At 42.2% G+C, this 17,174-nt stretch overlaps 1 protein-coding gene across 1 annotated transcript; it reads left to right on the forward strand.

Moving 5' to 3' along the window:
* Positions 1 to 3,919: 3,919 nt before the first annotated feature.
* Positions 3,920 to 15,524, forward strand: glis1a (GLIS family zinc finger 1a; the record flags this gene model as incomplete). The annotated part of the gene is made up of 8 exons (XM_083690452.1): positions 3,920 to 4,070; positions 4,380 to 4,924; positions 8,021 to 8,182; positions 9,460 to 9,573; positions 10,572 to 10,734; positions 11,924 to 12,101; positions 15,265 to 15,413; positions 15,517 to 15,524. The coding sequence occupies 8 exons, from the start codon at positions 3,920 to 3,922 to the stop codon at positions 15,522 to 15,524; spliced, it is 1,470 nt and encodes a 489-aa protein (XP_083546578.1).
* Positions 15,525 to 17,174: the final 1,650 nt, after the last annotated feature.

A 17,174-nucleotide genomic window follows, 5' to 3' on the forward strand; every position in this document is an offset into this window, starting at 1 on the left:
TGATGCATTCCTTACCAGTAATTGCATTCTCATAGATTTTGGAAGTGGCCATTTTCCCTCCGGTGAAATCAGTTATGGAGCTGGTCTGAAATGACTTACACTGGGCGACAGCATTTAGCCACATGAAGGTAATTATACTGGTTGAGTCAACCCTTGGGTGTAACTGTCCATGTCTCTGCTTTCTATCTTTACTGAAGTCCATTGTTCTCTGACCAGTTGCAGCTGCCAGAGTGTGGTATGCCAGCTCTTTACGTACAGCAAGCCAAACCGTTGTGTCAGTGTTTATTGTATTATTCCCTATGTAAACCTCTTTTATATAAATATGTAGTTTTCCTTGTTCTTGCTTTGTAAGTGGTATTGCGACTTTGTAGCATCATTGTGGTGAGGAGGCATCTCTCTCTCTCTCTCTCTCTCTCTCTCTCTCTCTCTCTCTCTCTCCCTCTCTCTCTCTCTCTCTCTCTCTCTCTCTCTCTCTCTCGCTCTCTCTCTTGCTCTCTCTCGCTCTCTCACTCTCTATCTCTCCTTCACACACACACACAAACGTTGTATTTTTAGTCTGTAAAATCCAGAGTCACAGTCAAGTCCTGGCATTGCTCATCCTATCTTCGGTCATAGAGTGGAGGAGAGAGTCACTACATTCCACACCAGCCCTATGAACACTAATTCATCCCAAAGTCCTAAAGTACGCCATTACACATTATAAACACTACATACTATTGGTCATCAACACATAATTAGAGTGTGTCATTCTAAAGCACCAACACACTGTGGGTATGTGTGTGTGTGTGTGTGTGTGTGTGTGTGTGTGTGTGTGTCTGTCTGTCTGTCTGTCTGTTTGCGTGTGTGCGCATGCATGCGTGTGTGTTTGTGTGTGTGCACACATGCGTGTTTGTGTGTGTGTGTGTGTGTGTGTGTGTGTGTGTGTGTGTGTGTGTGTGTGTTTAATCTGTGGTCAGATGTCTGTGCTTATGCCACTCTCACAGTACACTGTTTCATTCAGTGCCTGCCTGTCTGGACAGATGTAAACCATGTCACACAACACCTGATGTAGAAAAGTGACACACTTGATGTGGCCAGCCAGAGCCATGGATGTGCTCCAACTCAATGCTGAAACACATTCATTGAGTGTGCTGATGTTTGAATTCAGGCGTTTTTGTCAGATTTGTAAACATTTTGCTTTGGTATAAAGGAGGCAAGTGAAAGCTGGACATGTGCAGCTAGAAAGTATATGACACGTAAACATTCTTCACACTTGTTTTTTGAGTTAGTTTTTTGAGCTCTGTCAAAACTGAGCAAAACAGTTGTCCATTTAAAGGTCCTTTACACTTAGGAGGACAATTTCTTGTTTCATCTTTATAAAAACATTAATTCAAAGACCGCTTTAGGAAAATTATATATTCCCCTCAGGAACTATTAAGCCAATTTTCTCTACATTATTGCCAACCACCTGCTATAAATGTTCCCATGAGACTGATGCTTTACGATACTTTCTCTCTGCATCTAGTTTAACATTTTACATGCATTACCAAGGGCAGAAATATCTACAGACCAGCTAAACATTGGCGCTTGTTCGCAAACACAAATACACTCTTGAGTTATGACTTTAAATGGCACATAGCAAGAGCATTTACTGTAATTTTAGTTTATGGTTATTGGAATTGGCTTTGGGAGTACTTCAGCATATTCTCATCACTTTTCTCAGCGAAGAAGAGTTATTTTTTTTCATGTTTCTGTGGTTTTGAGTTGAACAAAGTTGACAGCACAGGAAAGAAAGTTTAATTCAAGAACCAAGATATTTATTGTTCAGACAAGTACACATTTGCGTGTCCTGAAATGCCACAGCTGTGTTTAGAAAGCCTCAGTGAAAATGTCTTTTGAATAAATCCCATGATGATTTGCCATTTCATAAAATCAGTTAAACTGATAGCTTGCTAAATAGAGACTTTGTGAGAAACTTTTCTTTGTTTTTTACTGTCGGTCGCTTCTGTTTGGATTGATACCAAAGCTGCTTTTAATAGATGCCTTGCTTAAAAAAAAAAAGAAGAAAAATCCTAACCCTTTTGCCCATCTGTGCAACTACAACCCACTCCGTTTCCATACATCTGAACCCTGCATCCTGAATGATAAATGACTTAATCAAGACAGTTATTAGTTATGTCATCTATGCGCCACAAGACTGTGTTAGCCCCCCTAAGTCTTCAGGTCTCAGGCAAGGTTACTCCACCATAGTTCACGAAACCACCTCCACTACAGTGGAGGCTGGTGGAAGTGTAAATCTGACGATGGGCTCATTGTAATGCATGGAATGGAATGAGGAATGGTACCAAACACACACATTCTCCTGCTCAGCTTGTAGACACGTTTAGCTTGTAGACACGTTTAGTCCTTCGCAGCCTCTCTAATTAGGATCGAAACCACATTTCCCCTGGCACCGCTCACTCCATGACTTTAGTGTGGGGAACTCCAGTAATTTACGGGAAGAATCATAAAACTATTAAACAGAGTATACCAGGAAACTATGGACATAAACCTACACTTACTGCCTCGATCCTCCGCTAATGAACAGGGTGAAGTTTACATACTCATCAGTTTGAGCATTTTAGCAAGGATACTGTGGTTTTACAGCATAACAGGCACCCAGAGATAGCAAACCACATGTAAATCACACTTAGACACCTACAGAATATTTGATATGACTAGCTGCTCTGTGATAATCATTTGAATATTGTAGTTCTTGCTTTAAATACTGTAGGTCATCAATTGTTGTTATACACACAAACAACATAGAAGAACTATGACCAACCTACCCATTATAAAGACAATTTCACAGTCGATCTACTGTCCGATTGGTCAAGACCTCTCTGAGACCTCTGTGTCCAAGCTGCCTCTCTGTTGGTGCTCTGCTGGTTAGTCAGTGGTGAGATCTGGTCCATTACCCGCCTTCTCTGCACCGGCTCCAGGACCAGCAGCCTCATCTGGAGGAGGTTCCAGGCAATCTGCTGTGGTACAAATGTCTGCCTGTTCCCCTGTACTGAGCCAGGGTGGTCCCAACCCCAACGGCTTCTTATAATGAACCGGCAACACACAGCACCTCAAAGGAAACCAAAATATACACTCGACGCAGAGAGCCAAACTCAGGTCCATTCTGATGGACGGCTGTTGACAAGGGGTTTCACTGTCTTGTTTGTTGCCATTTGATTTTTGGCCTGACCTTTAGGAATGGTCACCTTGGTCCATTAGCTGTTAATGGTTGAGGATCAAGGATTCTAGGAGGATGGAAATGAGGGGTGAGTTTACAGTGTGGCACAGTTCCCCCTGGGCCTACCTACCATGTGTTTAACTCTACTGTACCGATCTGCTGTACCAAAACTATGGCAGTCCATATGTTGGTGTGAATGGAGGCCTTTGTAAATAACCTTGCATTTATTCATCAATGACATCCGTGTGTTAGCATTGTGTCAATTTCAGTATGTCTAAATGTGTTTAAACTGTGTATCACCTAGAACTTAGTTATTTTTCTTCTACCCCACAGTGAACAAAGAGAATGTTAGACCTGGCAGCAAGTTGGAGTATGTGACAGAAGCTAAGGATGCAGTTACCAACGAACGCCACAACTTTGTCCGAAATGAGGATGTCAAGCAACACATTCAGAGGTTTGACTGACTTGCATTCTACCTCATCCGCTCTCTGCACCACCAAGGCCTTCAGGGGCCATTGAGGGACTCCACTGAAGATGACAGATTCTCATTTCCCAACTGAAAACAATTGAATTTTATCAGCTGGTCATTCCGCTCTCTGAAAACTTCCAGTGATGATGGGGACCGCTTTTTAAACAGTGTGGTCTATAACATCTAACACGAAGGACCTCAACATCACTCATACAGGATCCTCTCCTGGGAGAGAGGTGGTTGGGGCCAGAATGGGGCCCCCGGACCTGGACTCCCCAGACATCCAGCTGACTCTGCCTGGCTTTGGCAGTGTGTTTGACAACACTGAGGCCTTCTCGGAGGCTCCACTGTCCCCTGGAGGTTTCTGTCACTCTGGGCCATCAGTCCACTCAGGGGGCCTGGGTATGTGTCGTCTTCCCAGGGCTCCGCTGTCTCTGACCTCCCTGGGGCTGGACCTCACCTCCATCCTCTGCTCATCTTACAAGGCTGTTGGGTCTCATATCAACAGAAATCTGGCTGGCTATGCCCCAACAGGACAGACATGCCCCAAACTTAGCCCTCTGAGACTGGAGAGCTACCGCCCACCCACCCCTTCAGCCTGCCTGCTGTCCTCCTCCTCCTCCTCCCCCTCTCCATCCTTCTGCTCCCCCTCATCCTCTCTCTCCTCCACCTCCTCTTCATCCACTTTGTTTTTGCCCTCTTCCGCTTCAGAGGTACTGAGCTCCCCTCTTCATGCCAGCCCTGGACCCCCAATGTCCTACACCAAGGGTGCCCTGAGGCAGCAGCAGCAACAGCAGCCTCAAGAGTACCAGACAATCGTGACCAAACTGAAACAGGAGCCAACAGATGAGTTCCCAGCATGTGAGGGGGAGCTGTTTCAGCTCAACAACCAACAGGGAGAGCTGTACCATCTGAACCAGCACATGGGAGGAGAGCAGGGCCTTGTGGTCAGTCACCCTGGGAAAGACAGCATCTCTCCCCCTCACCAACCCGGGAGGCTCCTCGGACCACCAGGAGAGGGGGCAACAGAGGACCAGTCTGGCCAGTCGTGCCAATGGATCGATTGCAGTGCCGCTTATGGCCAGCAGGAGGAGCTTGTCCGGCACATCGAGAAGGCACACATCGACCAGCGCAAAGGGGAGGAGTTTTCATGCTTCTGGGCGGGCTGCGTCCGCCGCTACAAGCCCTTCAACGCCCGCTACAAGCTGCTCATCCACATGAGGGTACACTCGGGAGAAAAACCGAACAAGTGTATGGTGAGTCTATCTCCTCTTATCTACGTTGATGCACTATTAGGTCAATAAAATAAATTTTAAAAATAGGCAAATTGTACCTTTACACCTTTTTTTTTTTTTTTTTTTTAATCATTTGAGTGAGGTGATATTGCATTGGATGAAAAGTAGCCATTTCCATTCATTGGTGGCTACTGAGGTCATACAGTGCGTGATCCAACTGTTCCCCTATTATGTGGGCAGGTAGACATTCTAACAGGGTTTGAATGGCATCAACTTTAATGGGTTTTTGTCCTTACCTCATTGCTTCGTCCAGACGGTTTAGACACAGTAATGGAGAGACTATGTCTGAGAAAAGGAGTGATGATCAAACGTTTTCCTTTCCTGATGTCAGGTTTCCTTTACTCATGCATGCCAATGGGATAAGTCTAAACATGAAGAATGAATGTGGGTTCCATTGTATGAATGGAAGATGTTACCATAGGGCTGGTCTCAATCTACCAAGAGTCTGGCAACCCTGGCAACTGTAGGAGCAGAGCATACACAAGAAACAGAAAAAATAAGGACCATATCATGCGTCAAATTACAACTGAATGCCATCCATCTAACATCAGATCATAAGGTTCAGGTTTAAGTCCTCAAATGAGCGGAAATAGACCACCTGTGAAGCTGTGTTTACTCTGAAATATGCTGACTGACTCATTCATTCCAAGATATCAAAATCACTTCATCATCATTTCTGTCCATATTTCCCTATAGATATTATAGACTATAGTCTATATAGATATGACATTTTCTACTGGTGTGAGCCCAACATAAGCTAACTGATACGCCCTTAGGACATCCTTTTTCATGAGTCATGTTACAAAATGGAACTTGAGTGATTTTTGGGGGATGGAAACCCTCTGCCATTTTATGACCTTGTGTTATGGGCCAAACCACTCCATCTGAGATTGAGGCCATAGTGTATGTAACTGTTTCTTTTCATTCCCCAATGATTTCACCACTGTCATCACCCTGAGTCTCCCATTGATATTTAACTCAGTGAGAAACTTAAACTTAGGGACAGATTCCCAATCAAATTAAATTAGTTCATTAAAAGGCCTATTTTAAGGCCAACTTGTAAATATTACTGTAGAGCATTCCCTCCTGACAGATTCATAAGATTAAATAAACACCAAAAAGCATTACCAGAGGAACGACTTATTAGTCTCGCTTGAAGAGCTCACATTAAATCATGATGTGGACGAAGTAATTCAATTTCATAAAGAGGCTGAGCCAAAACACGAAAATTAAGTCATGCCTATTGCAATGATGGAAAACGAATACCTCGTACAGTATGAATAAACTCAGTGTTTGTTAATGGATTCTGCTCGTTAACCCACCAAATAAAGTCGGATCCCAGATTTGACATGTATTAGGCTACTCAGGTTGTAAACAAGTAAATTATGGAAGAATAGCCCATGCGTGTCCACATACTGTAGTGTCAGGGCTCTTTGGATCTCGCCAAATGGAGTTCTGAATTCACAGTGGTATTATACAGTAGAGCATTCCAAGAGAACAATGCTTGCTCTGGACACAAATGTACTGTATATGTTATATGCACTGTACAGTAATGATGATATAGAATGGTTGAGTGCTTACTGCTTTTCACACAACATATAAAGTCTGTTGAATGTCTAGTACAAGGTAGACAGCATGGATAGAAAGTACTGGATTGTTTCAGTATACAACATCTGGACAGTAAAGAATGTCTTGCCAAGAGAAGATGCTCGCAGAAAATGAATAGCCTACTTTGTCCCTACCTCATTTAAACCATCCATAAAGCAAGTTTTGATTTATTTTAAGGAGATCTGCAGCTAGAGGAAGTGTGTTTTTCTGGACTTTATGCGTGGGTGTGAATTAATGTCTATATCAGCTTCATGGCATGTGAAAGAGAATGACAAAGAATGTTCCTCTTGCACAAGGCTTTCCATTTCAAATACAGAGGAGATTTGCTGACACACACTCTGGCATGCCAGGGAAACAAAGTACGTACTGTAAACTATTAAATCTGGGTGCTTAGATAAAGCTGTGTTTAATTTTCCCCTCAATGAAGTAGTAGAGAAATCTGTTTCTTCTTAACAGGCACGAACAATCATATGGATATGGTTTTATTCGCTTTATTTTTTCATATGCTTTAAACTGTGGTAGCCATAGGGTGATTGTTGCAGGAAAGATTGAATACACATGTTGCTTCCTGTCATTTATTGTTTAAACATTTCCTTTCGAATGTCTCAGGCGAAGGTATTAGGTAGCAGACGTGAGTGCGGTTGGCCCAGAAAGGTCAATTGACGGAGACATTTGGTAGTAAAGTAAGTGGCAGCCACTATTTTAGGTGGTGCAAGCCAGAGGCACTTGAATAATGTTTGGATTCACAATGTGATATTCACATCAAAGGTTTTTGATCTGTGCGTGTGTAGTGTGTGATTGTGTTTGTGCGTATGTGTGTGTGTGTGTGTGTGTGTGTGTGTGTGTGTGTGTGTGTGTGTGTGTGTGTGTGTGAGTGTGAGTGTGAGTGTGTGAGTGTAATTGTAATTGTAATTGTAATTCTACTCATTAGTGAGACCAAATTAAACCAGGGGCTCAAAAAGCAGAAAGAGACAAACTATTTGATACTATGGTCCTGGGTCCAGCTTGAAAAGGTACAATCTGAAAACAATGTGTGTTGTATAAAAACAGTGCAGTCATAACAATCATAATCATATGGGATGTATACAATATTACCAAACTTCTCATACTATAAAACAGTAGTCTGACATCAGGTATGGTATTCTGAGGTCCCTGTGGGGCATCAGCCAGGGTGCCTGCTGAGTGTGTTATTCACTACTTTCCTGGCGTGTGTCCAAAGGAAACACTTTTACCAGAACCTACCACAGCTTCTCGGATCACACTCTTTACAGGGTCTCGTGTGTGTGTGTGTGTGTGTGTGTGTGTGTGTGTGTGTGTGTGTGTGTGTGTGTGTGTGTGTGTGTGTGTGTGTGTGTGTGCGCTTGTGCGTGCGTGTGTGTGTGTGTGTATATGCATGTTCGATTGTATATGTATCATTTTTACTTCTGTCTATGTGTGTTTGCCTGCCAGTTTGAGGGCTGTACCAAGGCCTTTTCCCGCCTGGAGAACCTAAAGATCCACCTGCGTAGCCACACGGGTGAGAAGCCCTACATATGCCAGCACCCGGGCTGCCTTAAAGCCTTCAGCAACTCCAGCGACCGGGCCAAGCACCAACGCACTCACCTGGACACAGTAAGCACACAGCTACACACTCACCTTCTCTGGCTTAGGCCCTTTTGTCATGCTATTATTATTATTATTTATGAACCGTAACCCCCCCCCCCCCCCCCCAGCCCAAAACACACACACACACACGCACATACTCAATTTTTGTCTTTCCCTATCCCTCCCTCTGTGTTGCATGTTTAGTGTAAAGACATCCATGAGGGACATTTCTGTTGATAAACACAAACGTGCTGAAGGAACGTCCTTCTCGCTTCTCCCAGATTTATCATCAAAACCACTGGGGTTTTATTTACACTTACTGACGATCCAGGAGAGGGCAGATATCAACTTTCACTTTAATGACTAGGGATAAAACAAAGCCACTGGTATTGCGCCCCAGTGGTGTGATTAAGAGACATTGCGTTGGGCATTTTTCTCTCTCCCTTCTGCTTTCACACTAGCCAATAAAGGTTTGTAATAGCCAGCCTGCTGGTGATATCTGTTTCCACTGAATGTCAACATAGTGCACCCAGTTAAAGCTATAGGATTACAGTAGTTTATTTTTGTGGGTAGTATTTTGCAACAACTATGATTTCTCAGTTCTTTTAAGTGTATTTCATACATTAAAATACACAGGAGTATTGCACAATTTCTTACAGTAATTAGGTAGAGAACATTTTATTGGTTATAAGAGCTCATTTTATGTACACTCATGAACTTGTATTTCAGTTCAATGTTGTAAAATGATGTAGAAATATAGAAACAGAGCAAATATTGAACTGTTCTTCTTACTCTCTTTTCTCTTTCTCATTTACCCTGACTTCTCAGCAGAAAGGTACAGTATAAGGGTAGCTGGCTGTTAGATAACATGTTACATCAACATATTTACAAAGGTGTGCTTATGCTTTCTCAATTCAACATCACATTCAGCTGTAATTTGATTCCCCAAATCCTAATATTTGTCCTAATATTAGCATAGATTTTCAAACATAGCGACTGTATTGTATATAACTTTGCACCTGTACCATATCCGTTTGTGATTCTGGATCACCAGTGACTGTATTCTGTATTTATAAATAGAGTTTTCCTTAAACTAATTATAACCTCATTTTGAACGTTCTGTCATTCTGTGAAGCATCTGGTGGGTCAGTAAACTTTGCTCTAGCTTTCTACAACACAGATGTTTTACACGCATTTCCCTCTCTCACACCTGTTTTTCACTCTCTCTCTCTTTCCTCTCATTCTGTTTCTCGTTGTCTCTCACTCTGTCACACCGCTGTTGTCCCTGTTATGGCCCCGTACAGAAGCCGTACGCCTGTCAGATCCCAGGATGTACCAAACGCTACACGGACCCCAGCTCCCTACGTAAACACGTCAAAGCCCACTCAGCCAAGGGCCATCAGGAACGGGAGGCCAAGGTACCAACACAGATACTCATGCTACAAGAGAGAGATAAAGGGAGGTGGGGGGGAGGGGGGGGAGGGTGTCGGAGAAAGAGAAAGAGAGAGAGAGAGAGAGAGAGAGAGAGAGAGAGAGAGCAGGGAGAGAGGGGGAGCGATAGAAAAAAACAGGGTTGTTGTATATTTATGATACGGTAGATGAAATACAGTAAAATGCAGAACATTATTCCTTGGAAGTCAGAATAGGGGGCCTATTGTTCTGAGTTATCTGGACTTGTTTGTTTTTCAAACTGCACATGGATGAGTTTGTAGCCCTCAGTGTATTCCCAGGCCTTTTCGTGTTTTAAAGCAGAAACACGTGTGCTTGTAAGTTGTGACATCGCTAATAAGCTGTGGACCAGAATAACCCCCATCGGACCAGATGGAACTTTCAAATGTCAAACAAGCAATTAATTAATTTAACTATACATCCAGTGGTGCAGCATGTGTTTCCTGGAAGTGGTGTGTCACTGCTTTTGAAGTTCTTATTTAAAAAAATATTGCTTGGTTTGGAGGAAGTGTTTGGTAGAGTTAGGCATAGTGTAACATTCCTTTACCCTTTTTTTTGGTGTCTTTAGAAAGTTCCTTCGAGAGACAGTCCAGAAGCTATCAAGCTTGGCTTTATGTTTTAAGATCCCCAGGGATATGCTCCTTGAATATTCTATAATAGATGGTTTTCTTCTGACCTTGTCAGGACACTTTTGGAACATTGGCCTAATTAAAATGTTCATGGAGCATTCCATTGTAATGTTGTCGGACAACTAAACGAGAACCAGAAACCCTGTCCTGTATGCCACATATCCTTGTAAATGGACACAAAAGCAAATTAAATGGAGAACTATATTGGGGATTTCTCTCCTCATATTGTACCCCCATTTTGCTAATTTAGTGTACTCATGCAAGGTAATACATCGGTTATGTGTTTCTAGGTTTGTAAACAGAATTCTCTCTGCATTGTCTCATTGTCTGTGTGGCAGGTACAGGTGCAATCTCGATTGGAGTCAGATATCCTGAGTGAATGTTTGGCAAGACAGCATCTGTACGGATCTGTCCCCTCCTTGCAGTTTCCAGACGGCAGTAGAGGCACCAGATCCCCAATACCAGGCCTGGATGAGTTTACAGGTGTGCAGAGAATTACAGGTAACACAAGTGCAATGGGAATGCCCCACATATGACCTCAGATCTCCCTCATGAAACTCATTAAAACAAAGAAATGAGCATTAAAACTAATAAAGGGATGTTCCACCCAATTAATTTCATTTTCCTGTTTGGTTTGAAGCTACATATTTTGCTTCCTTAGATACTGAGTAGTCATGTTTTGGGCCCTATAGGGACCCATTCATTCTGGAAATGTGTCCAAAACACTTTGCAGACACTCCAAACCAACTAATATTATGACAGAATCCCCATCTGAAGACATTGTCTGCATTCAAGTTTTGAAAAGTCACTTCACTGTATTTTGTTACCATGACAACAAAATGCTTTAGATGGGGATTCTGTCATAATATTAGTTGGTTTGGAGTGTCTGCAAAGTGTTTTGGACATATTTCCAGAATGAATGGACTATGGGGTCCAAAATATGACTATTCAGTATCCAAGGAAGCAAAATATGCAACCAAAAAACTGTCTAGGCTAATCAACTACAACCAAGATCAGGGCCAAACCAGGAAAACAAGTTTTTGGGCTGGAAAATCCCTTTAAAGGTCCTCACTCTGTCTCTCTTTTTCTCTCATTCGCTCTCACCTACTCCTTCCCTATTCCCCCTTTCTTCCCTCTGGCTCATCATGCCAGTGTTTACCTTGCCCAATGACTGGGCGCTGACTGTGGGCATGTTGGCCCTCTCTCCGCCTGTCCCTCACACTCTTAAAGATGTTTTTCCAGCCAACCTTTTTTCTCTTCTTATTGAATGGCTGAAACCAACTCAAGAAGCTGTCAGATACACTGAAGCTCCCCTGGCAGGCGAGAGAAGTGAACGTCCAGGAGAGCTGTCCATGCCTATTACCTCAGACTAACTCACCGTTTTACCCTGAAAGACGTTGGGGGAAAGCCTTAGGCTGCTGCATACAAAGAGTTATGTTTATTCAGAGAGAAACAAGCTGTCAGTGTGTTAAACTTTAGAAATACCCAAGAGAGAGGACTGCGTTCTATATCAATAGACAATCTCCAGCAATTTGATATATCATTCATAATCAGAATGTATTACTTTGCGTGTAATTTGTTTTTAATCCATTTTCTATTCCTATTGGGTAAATTACGCTTTGATACCCATCATCTAAATGGTTGGAATATCCGTAAGTGTTTTGCTAAATACATTTAGTTTGTCTTTCAGGCTTATACTCTGTCTCCAGTGCGCCCCATAAAAGAGCTGGTTCTGGACTTCTCCTTCCAGCTCTGGACCCTTGCTCCAGACATCTGGGCCTAGAGGGGAACTTCAGTGTCAGCAGCCCTCAGAACACCCTCTCTCCACTGGACACCCAGGGGAACACCCAGGGGAACACTAGGGAGGGGTAAGTAGCAACTACCAGAGACGTCCTGATGACCTTCTGGAGGTCAGCAATGATGTTGATTTTATTTTAGCAGAGTCAATTCAGTGAATTTAAAGTATTGGACAATTTCCAATGCAGCAATTGACAGAGTTATACTTATATGATAACACTGGTGGCCTCTCTAGGCTACCATTTCAAGAACTATTTCCAGGAAACTCTATAATTTCTATATCGCAGATCTGAATCGCAGCAGCATCCACCACCCCTCAAACACAGATTAAAAAATCTCATGCTTAGTTTGATCTGCCTCTCAAAGAAGGACTTACTGTGTGGTAACTGCCCCGGAATGAAAGACATTGATGTGTGCCTACGCATACATGAGCAGGCCAACAACATTATCATCAGAATTGGAGACAGAGCTTTGCGGTGACACTAATTGGGTGATTGGAGCCCACAGAAATTACATGTACTGTAAACTGAGACGGATTCTAGTCTTACTGGGACATCTGAAGAGGCACAGCTGACATTTTCTGGGGCAGCGCACAATTTAGGATCCAAATCATCCAATCATCTATTTGTAAGACGGTCATTTGAGGATTGCGTGTAATTGTTATTGGCACTTGGAGCACTTTAATGACAGATTTCCCACCGGATGCTGGGAGCAAGAATAATGGCAGAGATACAATATATGTTGGATAGATCAGATAACATGGAATAAACACCTTTAGGACACTGGTGTCAGTATTTTATATGTATGTATCAGTATTTATATGTATTCAGTCTACTTATGCATACTTATGCACATTTACTTGATGTCTCTTGTACCAAATAGCCTGGGAACATACATGGACAGAACCTTCTGTCCATATAGCAATGTACATAAAGGTACAATCTGGCCATTTACATTTATCCTAAAAAGCAGCATGCATTTCATTGAATCCCTGTGGTTAGAACAGTATATGATGCCTTGCCAAAGCCAATAGCAGACAAGCACTTGTTTTTCCCCAAACGGTTTAGTGAGACATTAAACATTTTAAAGTAAATTATCTTTGCTTCACTGTGCAGCGGGGATCATTTTCTGACCTCATAGTTGAGTGTATGTTTACACTGGCTGAAACGAGGCATTTTAAGTCCTTTTAATTATTTAATACTGCTGGGATTTGTGAGGCCCATGTTGAAATGTGTCTGTCAGCATGCATTTGTGATGTGTAGTGTGTGTGTGTGTGTGTGTGTGTGTGTGTGTGTAATCTGTGGTCTGAAGAGGGGTACAGGGGCTGGTTTAGGTTTGTGTATCCATCAGGGAAATGAGAAAAACTGGGATGGGTCTCAAACAGAAAGTCTTTTATAAACACCCGCTTTAGGGAGAGGGAGTAAAGGACAGTTGACTATTTATATCTCCGACTGACAGATGAGCGTAGCTATAGTTAAGGCAATGGTTTTGATACTAAGCAATAGATCTATGTCATATGAGTCACGTACATGGTATGGTCAAGATTGTCCAGTCAATATTATATGAGATATATGAGATACTGTATGTTTTGATCACACATACACACATATACACACACACACACACACACACACACACACACACACACACACACAGGCACCACCATGGCCACCCTACTCATCCCCTCCTTGGATCCATCCAACTCCCATGTAATTGAAAACCAGCCATAGATTTATGTCTGGGTTTAGTATGATTAAATTTGATGTGTATATAATCTGTAAGATGACTAAGTCAGATTTTATACGCCGCATGAAGGATTCCTCTCATTCCTGCTGACTCCTGCGTGGGAAGGCAGCTGGCAGTGGTTAGGTAGTGATTCACTCTGGACCGTGCGTAAAGAGAGCAAGAGAGAGGGGGGGGGGGGGGGTTGGTAAGCTGTAAAAATATGAACACTGTAACTGTTTCCTGAGTTTGTGCTGACAGCTTCTCCCCGGGGACTGGGCTCTCTCTGTTAAACGCATGGCAACTCAAAAGTACGGGCATTCGGACCGCAAAGGACAGATCGAGGGAGCAGGCCCGCGTAGCACACAGCTCAAACATCTCTGCTATGTTGCTGCAACATTGCAAGAATGTAAGCGGTGGAACAGGCAGCATTGTTTATAGTTCAGGTCAAAGCTATTCAACTTAGTTGTTAGATGATCATTTTTTTGGATAAGTCAAATGGAATTCAGAGACGTGCCGAATTCTTGGAACCCACAGTCATAATGGCACAGCAATGCACATATATTCCAACAGCCGTAGTATATCAACGACCACCTTGTTTACGTAACGTTATACAAAGCCTGTTTTTTATTACCTTTCTAACCCGCAGCCATCTGTAACTTATATCAGATTGAATACAAACAAGGACAACTGATTCCATGTTGGCTTTTATGGTATTTCTCTTTTAGAAACACGGTTTGTGAGATTTAAGGTGATGTCTTTTGACATGGGAAATGGCCAATAAAAAGAGTCGGGGAAGATAAATGATAGAAATGTAAGGAAATCTCCAAACATTTCCCTGTTTTTATGGCTGGTCAGATCTGAGTGTGGCCCAGCAGTGGGCCAGCAGATGTCAGGGACTCTGACAAGGCCTGGCTTGTTTATGAACCCCACTAAAATCTCTCCAGTAGAAACCGAGGCCATCTCACCCCTGAGGGACCAAAACGCTACATCATCCAAGAGAGCTCTCAGGCCCACATGAAATGCTGAGTGCTCTTTGAAGGGAAGAAACGCAAATATGAATACCATACTGGGTTTTAGCATCCTAACTCCTTTGAGAGAGATTCCATGTGCCTCTTTTTTTTTTTTTTTTTAAACTTGGCTCCATTGAGTCACACATTTCCATGTTGAGTCAGAGTACTGTGTGTGCATAGTCAGCGCATTCTTTCTGTGTGGTGATGGATGCTACGCTACAAAGCAAGCCAGCATAGCATCCCCCCCTCTGGGTGAAATGTTCGCTTTTAAGATTTACAATGTGTTAAATATGTTGACGATGTCATACTTCAGAAACGGCTTCATATGAATTTTCGCTATGAATTAGCTCTGGTTTTAGTGAGAATGAGACTGTTGGCAAGGCATCAGTCTCCCAAGCTTTCTTTATGTTTTGACGCAAGGTCACACAGCCACGGCTGTTCTAATCAACATTCTTCCCTCTTGTTTCTGTTTTCCAATGCCGAACCCCCTTCTTCACAGGTTGGTCTCCCCCTTCATACCTGCTGGCGTCAGCCCAGTGAGGACCCCCCCAGACTGCCCCCCTCCCCCTGACAGACAAGACCCCCCCAGGATGATCACCCATCAGAGAGTCTACACACACCACCATGACCTGCAGCCACAGCACCACGGTACCTACAGTAGGAGAAGAAGAAGAATATATCTTTTGAGTGCTTAGATTTTATTCAATGTAATTCAAAATAATTGTATTTGTCAGAATGTTTGAATTTACAGAGGTTTGAATGATTAGCTTTCCTCTGTCTTGCCCATTCTCACTGTATCAGTTTTATTGCGTCTGCACAGAGAACAAACCAATATCTCTCCCTCTTCCCCTCCCTTTCCCTCTCATTCATCCTCTGCTACCTCTCTGCCCCTCTCAAGGCTGTCATTATGGAGATGGTAAAATGGAGCAGCCTATGAGTGATGGAGGCTTCGATCAGTGTGGTTATCCTATCAACCCCTCTGTGTCCCACTCTACAGGTCAGTCAACAACATATCCTGTGAAATCGATATGCACCTGAATGAATCTAATGCTTTATTTCGTGTACAGATTAGATTAGATTAGATTAGATTCAACTTTATTGTCATTGTGCAGAGTACAAGTACAGAGACAACGAAATGCAGTTAGCGTCTAACCAGAAGTGCAAAATAGCAGAAAGTGCAATGAACAGTGCCTCCCTTTCACTTTTTCCACATTTTGTTTTGTTATAGACTCAATTTAAAATGGATTAAATTAAAATAATTTGCCATCAATCCACACACAATACCCCAGAATGACAAAGTGAAAATAGGTTTTTAGAAATGTCAGTAATAGTTTAAAGTTTATTAAAATTGAAATGCAGAAATACCTCATGTACATAAGTCTTCAGACCCTTTGCTATGACACTCTTAAAATGATCTAAAATGCAAAAATGTCATCAACAAATCACTCACTAAGTTGAATTGAGTCCATCTTAATGCAAGGATACTAGTTCATGTAATTTGGGAATTAATATCTTTCTTTTTATAGGGTCTCTGATTTGCATAGGAATCAATTACACAGTAGATTAGATGTGTAGATTAGGATGTGAATTTCATAATTTTTTCTTGGTCCTGACAAACTCCCCAGTCCCTGCCAGTGACAAACATACCCATAATTTGATGCAGCTACCACTATTCTTCACACAAGAGATGGTGCGGAAACTGCATTGCATGTGCTGGATTTGTACCAAACTTAATGCTTTGTAGTAAAACCAAATAAACACATTTCCAGTCACTTTCTTTGCTGTATCACTTGAATTCATTGTTTCAAACACAATTATGGATATGAGATTATTGAGATTATTTTCCATGAAGGGATTATTTTTGGCCACTTGGTTATAGACCAATTTTGTAGAGCGACTGAGATGATGTTGTCCTATCGACTGTGCTTTTTCCTCTCCACCATTCAACTTTGTAGATTTTTATAAGTCTCCCCAGGCCTCAGGGTTGCATTCCTGAGCAATTGTGTTCCTCTTCCTCTTTGTTCCTCATTTGCTCAGTTTGCAATGACAACCTGATCCACACAGTGTGTAATTGATTCCTATGCAAATCAGAGACCCTATAAAAACAAAGACATTCATTCAAAAATTACATTAACTATTATCCTTGCATTAAGATGGACTTAAGATGAATTCAACTTATTGAGTGATTTGTTTTTCTGCATACTGTCATACATTTGTCACTGTTACTTTGAAAATGAGCAAAAGAGACTATGTTTAAAAAAAAAAAGTGTTACAAGGCCTACTGTATGCCTTCATAAAACTGATTCAAACTGTTGATGACATTTTTGCATTTTAGCTAATTTTAAGAGTGTCATAGCAAAGGGTCTGAATACTTATGTACATGAGGTATTTCTGTATTTCGACTTTAAT

The sequence above is a fragment of the Argentina silus genome (genome assembly GCF_951799395.1).
Source record: "Argentina silus genome assembly, chromosome: 18".
NCBI lineage: Eukaryota > Metazoa > Chordata > Actinopteri > Argentiniformes > Argentinidae > Argentina > Argentina silus.